Below are 15,494 nucleotides of genomic sequence, written 5' to 3' on the forward strand. Positions count from 1 at the left end.
ACAGTAAACAAAGTGGATTATTTTAGTGTTTTTTTAATGTTTTGAGAAATAAATCACAATACAGATGGATGAATGATGATATTAAAAAATTATTTTTGTTCCACCCATCTCAATTACCAGAAAAAACCCCTCAAAACAACGGTTTTAACTGTGCGGGCCAGAAAAGTGTCATCAGCACTTTCAGAAGCTAAATTAAGTAATTCTACCACAAAGATGTAAAGAATGTTTGGCAAATAGTTAGATTGTTAGATTTAAAAAAAATATTTTTAGAGTACATCAGAAATTAGGTTCAAATGTGGATGACTGTCCTCTTTTCTGAAGCTGTGAAATCAGTATTGTTTTAATTCTATGAACTTGATTTTCTGGTTGCAAAGAAAGAATATTCACCATTTCAAAGTACAAATAAAATTTAAAAAAAAAAGAGTAATGTAAAAAAAGAAAGTTGATGAACCATTAACATCACCTCCAAATATTTTTAAATGGTTTTATTTAAAAACAGCATTGCAACACACACAAAAAATAATTACAAGAGCTCCGTGACAACACAGGCTTAACATTGCAAATATTAAAAAAAAAAAGTATATTTTTATCCACCAACTCTCAGGTTTTACATGTTTATTTATACACTCACATAACCACGAAGTGCAGAACTCCAGATAATGAATTTTAACATAACAAAATAAAGTGAAATGTTCTCTGTGATTCACTTGAGGCGGAAGGGATTTGCTTGTTTTTATTTAATAAATATGAACATTTTACAAGAGTGTGGATTACAGCGCCTCCTCTAGGTCGGTGGTTCCCAACATTTGTATTGCTGGAGACGCTTCGGATTGGCTACGAGAAGCTCTGCGGTCCAGATCTGAAATGTTACAGTGAAGCCACCCACTCCCACCAACAAACCAGAAAAACAGCAATACGCACTTTACTGGATTGTACAAAGTGTCTTAATCTGTGCAAATCTAATCCCTGGTGGCCCTTGCTTTGATTTACAGCGTTCCGCCAAGGAGGCCCCAGACCTCGGGTTGGGAGCCGCTGCTCAGCAAACTCACTCTGTTGTGATGATTGAAGCTGCAGATTAATGGCATTATATGCACAGGGCAATGGGGGGGGGGGGGGGCGCAGTTGGCACCAACAGATGCTTGTAAATACTCTAAATGTATAATACAGAAGGTACAGTCCCGGGCGGTGTCTGCGCCACTCTCTACAGGAAGTACGGCGTCGTGGTCCGGGGCGGGATGACCCTCTCCGAGTCGGGCACGGCTCTGAACAGCTTGGGCTCCCGCGTGTTGGCGTCCTTGAACACCATGATGGAGGCGATGTTGCCGCAGCGGTAGCAGTAGTTGGGCGCCGACCACACCGTCACCAGCTTGTCGTCGAACATGAACTTGTAGCCTTCGTGGACGAGCTGGTGCGCCCGGCAGATCAGCTTCAGGTTGTTGATGTGGACAAACTGAAAGAGGAAGAAGACAAGATGTGAAAACAGCTCACATCCACTTTGCAGGTTTTTAAAACTTTTCCACACATTGCTGTTACAACGATTCAGTTTTATTGTGAAATATTGATGCATTGTCCCTTTAAAGAGTTTTCCAGCTACTTTAATAGCCTGCCGACAGATACAAGAGAATGACCCACTTACATCTTTTTTAAAAAACTATTTAAACATCTAAAAGTCTTGCACTTATTTTACGTAAATGTAATTTGGATAGTTTTGAAATTGTGTTTTGTATTCGTACATTGTGTTGCTTGTGTGACCTGCCTCGGGACTGCAGGTGAAAAGTCACAGTTTTGCTATCATCTGGCACATTTACAATTTGTGTACAATTTGTATATGATTGTTCATTAATGTGCATTGTCCCGATCAAATAAATAAATAAATAGTCATTTATAGCAACGCGTCTTTACTAGAAGTTGAAAAGATGCTCCAATCAGGCCAGGAAAAAAAAGGTTTTTGAAAAGTAGCGACACAAAACTGAGACCCCAGCTGAAATGAAAGATAGCAAACTGGCAGTACCCTCACAGCCATACGGAAGAGTTTTAGGGCCACTGAAGAAAAAAAGAAATTCGGAGGCTAAAAAAAAAAAAAAAAAAAAACCTTCGTGGCCCAAGAAAAAGTGGAAAATCAAAGTCGAGATTTTTTTTTTCACGGTGGAAAAAAAGGTCTGTCCATCCACATGCTAGCGCGTGTGACTGCTTCCTCAAAATGCACATCAGGCGGTTTAATAAAGTGATGAAAAGACGCTTCAGGACAGAATATAGCTCATAAACACGGTGCAGTTATCGTCAGTATCAGGACGATAAGAGACGGAGCAGCCTGCTGCCTTGTTCCGTCACGGAAGTTCGTCGAGTACGAAGGACAAAGGCACGGAAACCCGGGCTGCTTATTTAAATGTTCTTATTAATCAAGGAAATCCTGTGTAAAATCACATGTCCATAAGCAGTAAGCAACCCGATATAGTCAGAATTAAGTGATTTAATGTGAATTCACATCTACGGGCAAATGATGAGGGACGGATAGACGGTCTCTCCGTGAAAAAAAAAAATCTCGACTTTGATTTTCGACTTTTTCTGGGGCCGCGAAAATTTTTATTTTTTTTTTAGCCTCCGAATTTTCTTTTTTTCTTCAGTGGCCCTAAAACTCTTCCGCACATCCATGCTGTCAGGGTGAGCTTGTAAAAACACCCACAATGCAACAGTGATAGAGATTTTCCAGACATTTCACTGTATTTTCTACCAGAAAGTTTCATCAAAAACTTCATGCTGAGATTGTTCTAATTTTATGTAGTAAATGTTTGGTTTTGTCAGAAATAGACATTTTCATCACGTACGCTCTAATCTAATGTTTAGATTTAAAGGTTGTCGTGGCACTATTTTACAGACCTACCTCATTAGTGACCTTTGCCCCGAAGAGCCAGCCAGCTCCTCGGGGACTGATGGCCCAGGTATCCACGTCCTCGGGGTCGGACCACACCAGGTCGCAGAACGCGCCCTTGTGGGGGATCTCCTGGTTCCGCTCGATGGTTCGGATCTGGTCTAACGTCTTAATGTCCGGAGAGAGGCCTCCGTGGACACAGAGGATCTGCTCGTCCATCAGCTGTTGGGAGGCAGCAGGAATAAGAAACATGACCACATACACACACGTTTACAGAGAGCATTACTCAGCAATTATATTCCTCCCTGTAATAACTAACCAGAGCAATCAGAGATTTCTGACTTCCCCCCGAGGGTCGACATGGACACAAGGAAATCCACATATTCTATATCCAGGTCAACTGCCTTTATTCTTTTATTGAGTTTGGTGACCCCATGATCATTTGACAGAACACAAGACTATCGTCCAAACCGTAATTGGGAAGCCTGGCTTATTACAGAGTTTCACTCACTAACTTGTGGCTCATGTCTGCTGGGAACAACAAGCCGCCTGTCGAGCCGATTCTGATGTGGAGTTGGAGGGAGGGAGAAGGAAAGACGCCGGTAGTTGCAGAACTGTGGCTGTTTATTCCGCTTTTAGCACCGGAGTGAAGCAGGACAAGAAACTACACTTCCAAAAACCAAAACACGCTTCAAATCCATCTCCCACAATGCACTTTACATTTAAAGTGACAGGCCAAGCATGGAACAATATATAGGGAAATAAAAATTTGCAAGAACTATTTTTGATCTGGATCACCACCGAAACGTAATGGGTTCTTCCTTTGATCACGTCAACCTTTGAAACAGCTTGTAAAGTCATTTCATCTTTATATTTGTCATCTGATGGACAGATAATCTGCACAGTTGTTCTTTTAATCTCACTGGACCAGGAACTAATTGCCCTCCTGGTTTTCCCTGTTGCCACGGAGATGGAGCGTTTTCATAAACCTGTGTTTTCAGTGGCTCTGAGCACTGTTGTCGGACCCCCACAGCGCCAAAGAAAGTTTTCCATTTTCTCTTGATACATCTTGTAAATGGGGCTAAAATTGCTTGTGGCTGTAAGAGCGAACTAAACCTTCACAAAAAGCTGTGAATTCCCTCTCTGATCTCTCATTTGCTCAAACATTCACAGCCAAGTCAAACACTGGCAACACACCCACTCACAGGCATCCCAAAAAAACAACACACCCTCGAGTCAAGACACACATCCACACTCGAGTCACAATCATGCGAAGAAAACAAAATCGAACTTACAGCAGCAACCGTTAACATATCAAACACTTTGGTGCAATAACGCCAGGCATTGGCATTCCCATACTTTGTCTGACACTCGTCTGCAACACAGAGAATCGTGGTGTTAGTCTCTGAGGCAGTTCGCAGCGGCTGATGCTGAGCCTCCGTGAAATGCTACTCACCGTAAAAGCCATAAACCTGCGTGATCTGCCGGCTCTCGTGGTTTCCCCGCAGCAGCGTGATGCGGTCGGGCCACTTGGCTTTCAGCACTAACAGGTAGGTGAACGTCTCCAAGCTGTAATAGCCCCGGTCGACAAAGTCGCCCTGAAGAGGGCGACGGAGCGGTTAGTCACAGACATTCTGACACAAATACACATTAGAAAGAATTGAGCCGGAACACTTGGGACAACAACAACAAACCATGAAGATGTAGTTGGTGTCTGGGACCTGGCCACCGGTTCGGAAGAGCTCGCAGAGGTCATAAAACTACAGAGACACGAAGACTCGGTGTGAACTCTCAGGTTTGAATGTTTGTGACATATTTAGTCGTTTAAAGTTGTTTACCTGTCCATGGATGTCTCCACACACTGTCACAGGAGTCGATACGGGCTGGACGTTGGACTCCTCCAACAGCAGATCGCAGACGTAATCACATAATCTCTACACGCACGAGATAACAGAAGATTTTATATGTACATGACTGGATTTTAGAAATTACGTTTAACAATTTACTAGTTACCAGATACTTTAATCCAAACATTTGACAAAATGACAAAATTAAGCCTCAAATGTTTTGCAGTTGAAACTGTAATGCAGGGCTGTCAAACATAAGGCCCGTGGACCAAAACCGGCCCGCATGAGGTTCCAATCAGGGCAAATCACAAAGCAAATGGTAAAACTTTTAAAGAAAACATTATTATGTTAAAAAAAAAAAAGAAGAATTTCTTAAGAGTTTTGGACAAAACACAACACTGAGACCCGTGCTGAAATATGGGTGATGCTGATATGAAAGCATTAGCGTTAAAGCTATGCTGTCAGGGTGAGTTTGTAAAAAAAAATAAAACACCATAATGTAACAGCTATAGGAGAAGTTTTCTGAACATTTCACTGTATTCTGCACCAGGAGGTCTCATCCGAATTGGCTTCATGTTGAGATTGGAGTGATTTTCTGTAGTACTTGTTTGGTTTTATGAAAAATCAACGTTCTCATCACATATACTCTGTGCCACAACAAAGAAAAATGTAAATATAAAGTTCATTATGGCACTATTTTACCAGTCCGGCCCATTCAAGACTAAATTGACCTGAATCTGGCCCCTGAACTAAGACCCTGTTTACGTGACAACATTTCCAGTGAAAACACATAGTTTTAGCGTTTTCATTATTGAAGAACATTTCTCATTTACATGGCGACATTTTGAAAAAGATTTCAACAGCATGCCGGGTCAAGAGTTGGCCCGCTTGGTTGTTTTGTAATGAAATCGCACACAGATGCAGCAGAGAAAAACATGCAATAAACATTAACAGAGGGAGAACACATACGTTCTAGTGGACAGACACCCAAGTTGGATTGTTATTACGGTGACTGTTGACTATAAAACTACCAAGTCCCAGGAGAATATGGACTGGGAGTCGACACCACGGAGGCAAACATTTTGATTTACTCACACATGCGCAGAAGAACTAAATATTACAGCTGTGATGCGCAATAGCAGTGTTCAGTACCAGTACAGCAAAAGTTGCATTTACCCCAGTTTCCACGAAGATGGATTCAGAGCATTTTCAAAAACTTACACATTTTATAATCATTTCTCAAGAAGTAGTGTTTTCAGTGGCTCCCAGAACAATTGTCGTGTCAAGGGGCAGCCGAAAGTTTTGTTTTCACTTGAAAAGGTTGTGTCAACAAGGCCTAAAATGAGTGTGACATTCCTGCTATATAGCTTTATTTCATCATACATAAACATAAAAATAAGTGCTTTTCAGTGGATTAAAACGATAAATTGGCCCCATTTTGACCTAAGGTGTTTGTGCATCTCTTTATTTTCAAAACTAATGACGGAAGAATAAATTAAATACCCAAATACAGAAAAATAATAGTTGAGGTAATTATTGAGGTGGTTTAGTATTAACACACAATCTGAAAAAATATTCAGAAATAATTGCGGACAAATGAATAAAACACAGTGGATTAAACGAATAAAACAGAAATTCTGGTCAATCGTGTTGTTAAATGTACTTTTGTTGGATATAACACATTGCGTTGTATGACAGTTGGAATCAAAAGCCCATTTATAGAATTATGTGATCTCCATCAGTTTTAAGCCACTGAAATGGATTCGACTGTGTAAGTGGCATTTAATCCAGTAGTAAATTTAAATCTGATGATATTCTTTACTGGAATATTACAAACTGACGAAAAATAACGTCTATCATGACAACTAGCTTCTTCAGATTACTGTTGGCGGTTAAATACAGCACTGTCAGTTCACAAAAACACACCGGAGCAGGCTTATAACACCTGACGAGACAATCTAGGTGTTTAGTCTCTACAGTGACAGCTGAAATAAACACATTAATGAGCGCTTTGCACTTGTTGATGAAGAAATGGAAGTTAGCACGACTGGCTAGCTGAAGCTAACTACGTCGTCACATGATAAATCTGCGTGAATGGAAACGGTGGCGCCCTGAGCTCCAAGTAAACCTTCATTAAACACACTCTGAGGAAGCAGAGTTTACCTTGAGGTCGTTTTCAGGCAGATATTTACACTGCTTGGCGATTTCAGCGTATTTATCCAGATCAAGAGGCGCCATGGTGCTCACACTGTCTTCTTCATGCGCGGTTTCCGGGAAGACTTGAGGGAAATGTGGCGGCTTCAAGCAACGGCGCCCCTTACAGGACGGTGTAGGAACAGCAGGCGCTCGTTTACCTGCTTTCGCAGAAAAAAAAGAAAAAAACGTCTGCCTGGAGGAATGCTTGTTTCATCTTATTTCTCACATTGTATTTTCCGTTTTTTGTTGTCATGAGGCAGTACTAGGTGAATAAATTGTGATTGTTTCCTCTCAATTTCTGGCTTTTTTTTCACTCTGTTTTCACCTCTAACTCTGGTTCTACAGAAAATCTCCACCTCTGAGTCTGATTCTGCTGGTTTCTTCCAGTTAAAAGATATTTATTTTCCTTTTCACCATCTCCTCTTCTCGCTCATGTAGAATTGTTGACTTCTTCTCTGTAAAAGTGCCTTGAAATGACTGTGTTGTATTTGTCGTATCCAAGCTGCATGCAGTCTCATGTGACATTTCCACAGTCTGTGATAGTTTATAAATCCACATCATCTCCTGATGTTTGTCCATATTGTTTTATCAAGTCCAAAGTCAATGTGACCATCTACCAGGACATTTTAGAGTACTCCTGTTGATAAGCAGTACTTAACATTTGAACCACACTGGTAAAACCACCAGGGCCCACTTTAATGACCTTTCATCACAGTGTTTGATTGAAGAGAAAACTCACCTGACTCACAGAGGATCTCTGTGGGATTTTCAGGAAGATGAGAGCTACCAGGTTGCCTCCACGCCACGCTGCATTGATGCAGTAAGTCACACAAAAGGAACCCCGGTCAAGTATTAGGCACATACTGTGTACTGTATATATCTCCGCACATGGATATATCTTTCAATACGCCAACAATTTTATGTTAAAAAAACAGGATTTTGATGAGCTGTAAGCCATAATCATTAAGATTTAAGACAATATGTGGCTGAAATACATCACATTGTGTTTAATGAATGTGATACATCAACTCTCCCGTTTTGAATTAAATTATTGAATTAAATCAACTTTTCAATGATATTGTAATTCACAGAGATTCACCTGTGTGAGTATTTTCTGTCTCTTAACACTTGTGTTTGTCACTCTTGGTCGTATTGTGTTAAAGATGAACTTTCATGTTTTTTTTATTGTCAATATGAAACTCTTTCTGATAATGTTTCTGACACTGTGATTGTATATGTGTTTTTATCTGGTGTGTTGTGGATCATTTGAACTCAATTATTTCTTTTGCATAGTTTTCTTGCAACTCTGAGTCGTTTTTATTTGATTTGACTTTGCGTTTTATGTGTGCTACTTATTGGAAATCCTGCCTGTTGGATTTCATGTCGCTTGTTTAAAGTAAAACAGATTGAACATATAAAAGCCTTTCCAATAGAATTATACCGTCGCTGCGCCTTTTAACCACCAGGGAGCGTTAAACACTCAAATTTTACCATCCGATGGTGCCCTATAGAGAAGAGGTCACACCTTTATGTCCTTTTGTTACTTAGAACTAGAGAAATATTGAGAAAAATTAGGTGTGGCTTTGTAATAATGAATATGGAATTGATGATGTGGCAAATATTGTTGCCCTCCAAAATGATAAAGTGCTTTACTTCAGATGATGAGAAGACTATTTACTCTCTGAATACTCTCCCTCAACAAGCTTGTTTTGGAACAATGCATCACGCATACAGAAACCGTTTGTTTTGGACTAATCTGATTCAAGTAAAAATATATATTTGTGGTAGAAAATGTGACTGTGAATGTATCTGTAAGTACCAAATGCTGTACCCACAAAAACATGAGAAAATCCAGTATTTCATTGGCAAAACATACACGTTCACTATTTGCAATGAAGAATGACAGAATATGATAGGAACACATAATAGATATTTGTATTTTTATACCTTGTGTCGTTGTCTTTTGAACACATTTAGATTATTCCGTTATACAACAGCTTGAACAACCTGATTTATGGCTATTTGCTGTAATAGATTTTTAATTTAGTTATCTTGCCAAATCTTTTAAAAGGTTTTTCACATAAACAGTATGTCTGTGTAATTTTGGAGATAAAAAATAAGGAATAAATGACCAGGGGTGTCAAATAACCCAAATTCATCTGGAGTGGGCTGGACTAGTAAAGAAAAAGTGCCCTAATAAGCTTTAATTTTGAACTTTAACGTTTTTCTTTGTTGTGGTGTCAGTATATGTTATAAAAATGTCTATATATTTGCAAAAACTTAACGATTACTACTGAATACAAACTCGACATAAAGCCCATTTTAATCAAACATACTGGTGCAAAATACAGTCAAATGTCCAAAAAAGGTCTCCTATACCAGTTACATTCTCAGCGTTTTTACAATCTCACCCTGACATCACGACTTTCCGTCGAGTTGGATACCAATAAGAGACAAAAGTCAATGGATTATTTATTTATTTTTTACAATTTCCTTGGTAGTTTGACCAGATCGGAGCCTCTTGCAGGCCTGTTCTGGCCCCCGGGCCTTATGTTGGCCACCCCAGTAATTAATTGGAATTATAGGCAAGACTATTGAGGACGTGACAGCAGACAGAGGAGCTGGTTTTACTGTTTTAGGGGCGGAAATATTCAGAAGAAATTCTGTCTGCACACAATGTTCAGTTTATGAATGGGTTCGGGTGTGCTTTGATCATTTTAAAGATAATTTACAGCAGCATATTGTCTCCCGGCTCGGGAAACGATCCGCCAATCGGCGCGCAGGGAACGCACCCTCCTGCGCGCTGATTGGCCGAGCGGCGCGTCAGTCTTCGCGGAGGTAGGTTGCAGCGCAGGTGAAGCTCTGACGGTGGTTCAGAGGGCAACAAACAGCATCAATGGTGGCGCACGCGTCCATTCAGGGAAGGGTCTGAGCGGGGGCCGTTACCGGGAGCTTACATGGAGAGCTGAAACCCAACATGCGGCTCACGTCCTCAATGATGTACATATCTGCGACTCCGCTATTCGTTTTCTACGCGTATGTTGGATTTTCTGTCGCTGCGCCGCGCGTCAGCCTCCACGATGCGCCGCGGGTCACCAGGACGCCCGGCTCCGGCTCCGGGTCCGGCTCCGGCTCCGGCTCCGAAACCCGGGGCTCCTTCCACACCGACATGCCTCTACCGCCCGGCGGCGGGGCGGCTCCGGGGCCTCTAGCGGCTCTCACCCCGCCGCCTGCCGCTTCCCCGGCCGCCTTCCAGCCTCCAACAACGGACCCGACAAGCGCCTCTTCCTCCTCCTCTTCCTCTTCTTCCTCCGCCACCACTACTGGATTAATCTCATCCACCACAGGACAAATTACTGCGCCCGTTTCCAGACTCTCCAGGCGGTCTACGGACGCACAGACCTCGCTGTTCACCCCGGAAAAGATGCTGCAGACCATGGTGTCCATGGTGTCGGAGCGCACGGCCAACGACGCCTGGGCTGCGGATCACACTGGCAGAGCATTTCCCCCAGTAGACGCCACCAGTCAAGGTGAGGAAAGCACATCCGCGTCCTGTTTTTTTATTTATTTATTTTTGCTTCTGCAAACAGCGCGTGAGTTTGGTGCATTAAAGACATCCGTGGATTTAACGTGGCCCCGATGAGGTTTGATCGCGCTGTGCGTTTTGACGCAGAGAGCGTGCGAATAAACCGGATTGCAACAATGGGCAGACCCTCAATTACATCCTGCACCCCTCCAGAGCACCGAGAGATCACCAAACCCCCCTGCTCTCGTGCAGCGGAGCTCTCTCCTTTTACTTTCATTTCTCTTGAGTGTTCATCCCAAAGCTCGTCGTTTATTTCCATTCCGGGACGCTTGTGACACATATTAGGGAGGAAAGGGGGGGGGGGGTCGATGATGTGGGGGTGTAAGGTTGATCCTGTTGTTGTTCAGTCAATTTCTCCCAATCCACACAGAACACCCCCCCTCCACACACACACACACACACACACACACAGACCCTGCAGTGCAACACCACGCCATGTTTTCCCTCCTCAGACAAGGGAATTTAAAAAGCTCTAATAGCTCAAATCCTCTCAATTGTTATTATGTGTGTGTGTGGTTTATTCAGATCAAGGCTACCCAAAGCAAAATGGCCATGCAAGTCAGGCAGGCCAAGCCATGAATGAGCAGTGACAGGAGTGTGTGAGCCCCTCCTCTCTCCTCCTCTCTCTCGCTCTCTTCACCCCGCCACCCCCTCCCCACTTCACTCACATCCCAGAATCCATGTGGATGTGTTGTCCTCCAGTGGTGCACTTTAAAGGATCTCATGCCAAAATGGTGCTTTTGGTGGTTTGATGGAGGTTTAGGAGTCGATGGAACCATAATCTGGTGTAAAGGACAAAAAGGCAAAGGCACACTAATAAGGTCTCACTTGTCTGGCAGGTCTTTATTTGCCCTTATTGTGTGTGAAAGCCCTGTTATTTACCCCCGCTCGGACCGCAGGTGTTCTGGTTTCACCCTCCAGCCCCAGTGTGTGAAATAAAAAAAAGAAAAGTGAATTACATATTCTGACTGATATCGGCGCATCAGGGGGTCCTGGGGTCCGCTCATGTTTTATTTTATTTTTTTATATGTATACACTTCCCCTTTGTTCTGACTCCTGTCCCACCTGATGGAGGAGGAGGAGGAGGAGGAGGGAAGATGGTTCATTTTGTGTGTAAATGGAGGCTCAGACTGGATGTTTTGGGTCATTGTAGGAGAAAAGAAGCAGAATCGAGCGGCGGTGTCAAACACATTTTAGTTCACGATTCCACAAACAGAATAATTTCATCTTGAGTGAGCCGGACTTGTAAAATAGTGATATAAAATTCTTAACTATAGAAATCACAATCTCGACATAGAACCAACTTTAAATGAAACTTTCTGCTGCAAAATACAGAGAAATGTCCAGAAAACGTCTCCTACAGTTGGTTGAAGGTTTTGATTGTTACAAGAACAATGAAGATTCAGTGGTACTGTATGTTGTTGCGCAGGAATTAAAGCGTATCCCATGTTCTTTACTGTAGCTTTTCCAGATTTCCAGTGAACAACTCGGGCCCCATTTGCACGGCGTTTCAAGTGAAAACATCGTAATCTGACGGTAGTTACGTTCCTAAAAGTGACAGATGCCCTGCTTCTTTGAGCCAGTTGCGTCAAAAACATTTTGCCTGAGGGGCCATGAGCTGTTGCATTATAGGTGTTTTATTATGGCAACATCACCGATATCTCCGCTCGGGTCTCATTGGTGTGCTGTGTCCACGACTCTTAAGAAATACGCTTAAAAATAAATTTAAAAAAATCTTTTCTCTTTTTTTAAATGTTTCCCATTTGGTTTTTGATTTAGCCGGCCAGTTTGGAGTCTCTTGCGGCCCATGGGATCAGAGCTAAAGTCAAATAATTTGGATTAAACAAGTTATAAATCATCATTATTTTGGTGGAATCACCTTAAAATCTCAGCGTTGGCTTGAAAACGGGACGTAACGAGCAAGGAAGGATACTGTTTTATCCATTAAAAGACAGATTCTCAGCTCATTCTTTCATTATTTCACTCCAGTAATTTGTTTTCGCAGTCATGAATGATTCAGTCTTCCCGTGTTGATCAAACACGGCCAAAAAAATCAGCACACAGACAACGCAACCCAATCCTCATTCCCAATAATTTTAACCACATCTGAACCATTTTGATCTTCTCTAATGCGGTGGTGGGTCCCCTGTAGGCATTTAGTGGAATAATTTTGAATAAATAGGTCATAAATCATTGGTTTTTCAAATGGAATTGCCTTTAAATCTCAGTGGCGCCTCGTGATTTGACAGCACAGATGATTATCTGCAATTTATCACAAAAAAAAAATTGAAATAATTGATTGATTGTTGTTCTTTTGCATAAAATCAAGTCATGTCGTTCTGCAAAATGTGACCGTAATTGGGACAAAACAGACGATAAAAAAAAATTTGTGATGCTGCGATAAATCATTCTTAGGTGTTTAGTGGGATAATTTCAGGTTATTTAAGATTGTTTCTCTGGTCTGATCTCACCCTTAAATCTCAGTCCTCGTTTTCAAGCGAAAACAGAAAAACGGCGGCGGCGCTCGGAGACACTGAGAACGAATGCCAAGGTGGAACGTTTCGAAATGGGCCGTCTCCATGGAAACGTGGGGTGGGGGGGTGGGGGGGGGATCTCAACAAAACGGCGGTTAAAAAAAAAAATGCAACTATTCTGGATTGTTAATTGAGATTGTTGAAGTTTCATTATAAAAACAAACAACAGCACCATCTTGTGGCCTGGCATGTTAACTACATCGTTATCCGCGTAGTTTTCAAAACGTCAACGTGAAACTTCTCTGAAAACAAAAATGCAAAAAACGTTTTCACTTGAAACGTTGCCGTGTGAACGAGGCTTCGGTGTTGACTCCCGATTTGACGTTAGAGATGATTAAACACAGATTATTAGCGAGTTGGAATGTATATAATCCAACGTTGTAATGTGATTATCACGATTGCTCTTTTTTAGCACAATAATGAATCTCTTTGTTTGTAATTATCTGGACAAAACCGTTAAAGTAAGACACCGTTTTGGGCTTTAGTGGAGCTACTAGATTTATTTTGGTGAAAAGGTTCAAGCAGCACTTGAAATTTCCATTCCCATTTGTTTTAACCATGTAAGTTGAACGTAGACATTTAGTGGAATAATTTAAAACATGTGATAAATCGTTGGTATTGCCTTCAAATCTTCTGATTTAACAGAAGAGATTTTTAACTATGATTTACGAGTAAGATGGAACACAATGATGAACAAATGTTATAAAAGTCGATAAATTTTGACTTTTTTTCTTTTGAAAAACAAATGACTCCAACATTTAATCGCAAATTCTATCATATAGCTAAATGCATTTTTAGGTTGAAGATATCAAACGCATGCTGATTTATTGTTTTTAATATTAAAATGTGGACACATGTGGCTGCGTTTGTGAAATTAGTCACTGTGATGCTGATAAATCCTTGGAAGTGGTTGAAATGTTTGGCCACAGCTGCATGAGAACATTCTGGAATCATTGTTGCTCATCCCTCCTTTCGGTTTCTTTGTTCGGCGTGGAAATGAGCATTCGGGATGAGTGCAGGAAGAATGCCGGAGCGAGGCTGGGATCGCTCTTCTTTGGGACTTGTGCTGGAAAAAATTGGGAATAAATAAGGTTATAAATCACCTTTTGAATTTCTATGTGGACTCGAGTTTTCACAGAAGAGCTCTTTAAGCACATTTTCTCGATCTGTCGGCTCTTTACCAATGAAAAAAGCATGAAAGGAGACGATTACGCGTTTCAAAATGCTCACATTTTTTAGTGTTCCAGCTGGAAAAAATCACGCCTTGTTCTTTCTTGGCACGCGGGATTATAAATGGGACGAAACAAGCAATGTAAGATACGAATTTTGACCTTCACTAGACCTTTTTGTCTTCCGCGAGTTCACCCTACCTGGAGAATTGGATTATTTAACCTGCAAAAAATGTACCTACATACCTCGACTGTGTCCATATTGTAGATTCAGTGGATCTCGTTTCGCCTTCTTTTTTAACCTTTTATATGCTGTGATAGGTCACATGTAGACATTCCAAGGAATAGATTACTACTCACAGTTTTTCTGTTGGAATTTACTTTAAAATCTCTGCAGGGGTGTTTTCATATAACCAGTGAACAAATATTTCAAGCATTTGTAATTGTCTGTGCTTTTCCTGCAAACCTGTTCTCGTTTCCCATTGTGTTTACCTGTAAAATGAACAGAACGAGTAAAGTAACACAGCAATTTTGGCCTTTACGGGACATATTTTTCCTCACTTTAGAAGAAGATAATGTCCAATGTGCTCACAAGGTACCTCTTATACATTGTATATTTGCACATTGTAGAGCAAACAAAGGAAAATAAAGTTATTTAGCTTCTATGTGCTGATTCAATTTATTGTTAATGCCTCGCAAGCTCATTTCCAAAATTTAATTACTGGTTTTACAGGTGATTCACAACATTTATCAAACATAATTACTCTGTAATTACTCCATAGTTATTCAATCAGTCAATTCAACTTTATTCATACAGCCACAATACAACACAAGTTAGTATTATTCAATATTGGTAATAATACAAAACAATTTGGGACGAGAATGAAATAATAAATTTAAAAAATACAAAAATTCATAATTTATGAAAGTCAAAGAAAAAGAACCATTTACCCATTTTTTTAAAGCGAAGAAAAACACGATAAAATTATTAATAAAAAAAATATCTTTACATTTACACCGCAATTAGAAAAACACCATGAAAACTTTTAAATGAATTGATTTAAAATGCTTGTATTGAATTAAGTAGAAAATCATCAAAACAAGTAAATAGAAATTCTTAATATGGAAATAAAAATGGCAAATAATGGCACTTCCTGTTAAAATGAAAAAGATTATACAATACATGGGAAATATATGGAAAATAAATGTAATTTAGAAGTCAGAGCTCCATGGTGCTCCTTTTCGTCTTTTGCACAGTTCAGTCTTTTGCTGAGTGTACGTCACAAATATCGA

The 15,494-nt window shown here is 40.7% G+C and overlaps 2 protein-coding genes across 2 annotated transcripts in view; one reads left to right on the forward strand and one right to left on the reverse strand.

The window, feature by feature from the left end:
• Positions 1–35: 35 nt before the first annotated feature.
• Positions 36–6,985, reverse strand: LOC308112526 (serine/threonine-protein phosphatase 6 catalytic subunit). The gene is made up of 7 exons (XM_080468111.1): positions 6,880–6,985; positions 4,708–4,803; positions 4,564–4,629; positions 4,326–4,467; positions 4,165–4,244; positions 2,882–3,091; positions 36–1,450 (listed from the first exon to the last, which is right to left on the reverse strand). The coding sequence occupies exons 1-7, from the start codon at positions 6,952–6,954 to the stop codon at positions 1,202–1,204; spliced, it is 918 nt and encodes a 305-aa protein (XP_080324237.1). The 5' UTR covers positions 6,955–6,985; the 3' UTR covers positions 36–1,201.
• A 2,841-nt stretch (positions 6,986–9,826) lies between these two features.
• LOC308111659 (multiple epidermal growth factor-like domains protein 9) overlaps positions 9,827–15,494 on the forward strand; it is a gene marked incomplete at its 3' end in the record, with an annotated part of 42,996 nt that continues 37,328 nt past the window's right edge. The window contains exon 1 of the mRNA XM_080466636.1: positions 9,827–10,442. Coding sequence (XP_080322762.1) covers positions 9,890–10,442 — 553 coding nt within the window. The 5' untranslated portion in view covers positions 9,827–9,889. The remainder of the gene's footprint in view (positions 10,443–15,494) is intronic.

This window comes from Lipophrys pholis (genome assembly GCF_963383615.2).
Source record: "Lipophrys pholis genome assembly, chromosome: 7".
In the NCBI taxonomy this organism is placed as follows: domain Eukaryota; kingdom Metazoa; phylum Chordata; class Actinopteri; order Blenniiformes; family Blenniidae; genus Lipophrys; species Lipophrys pholis.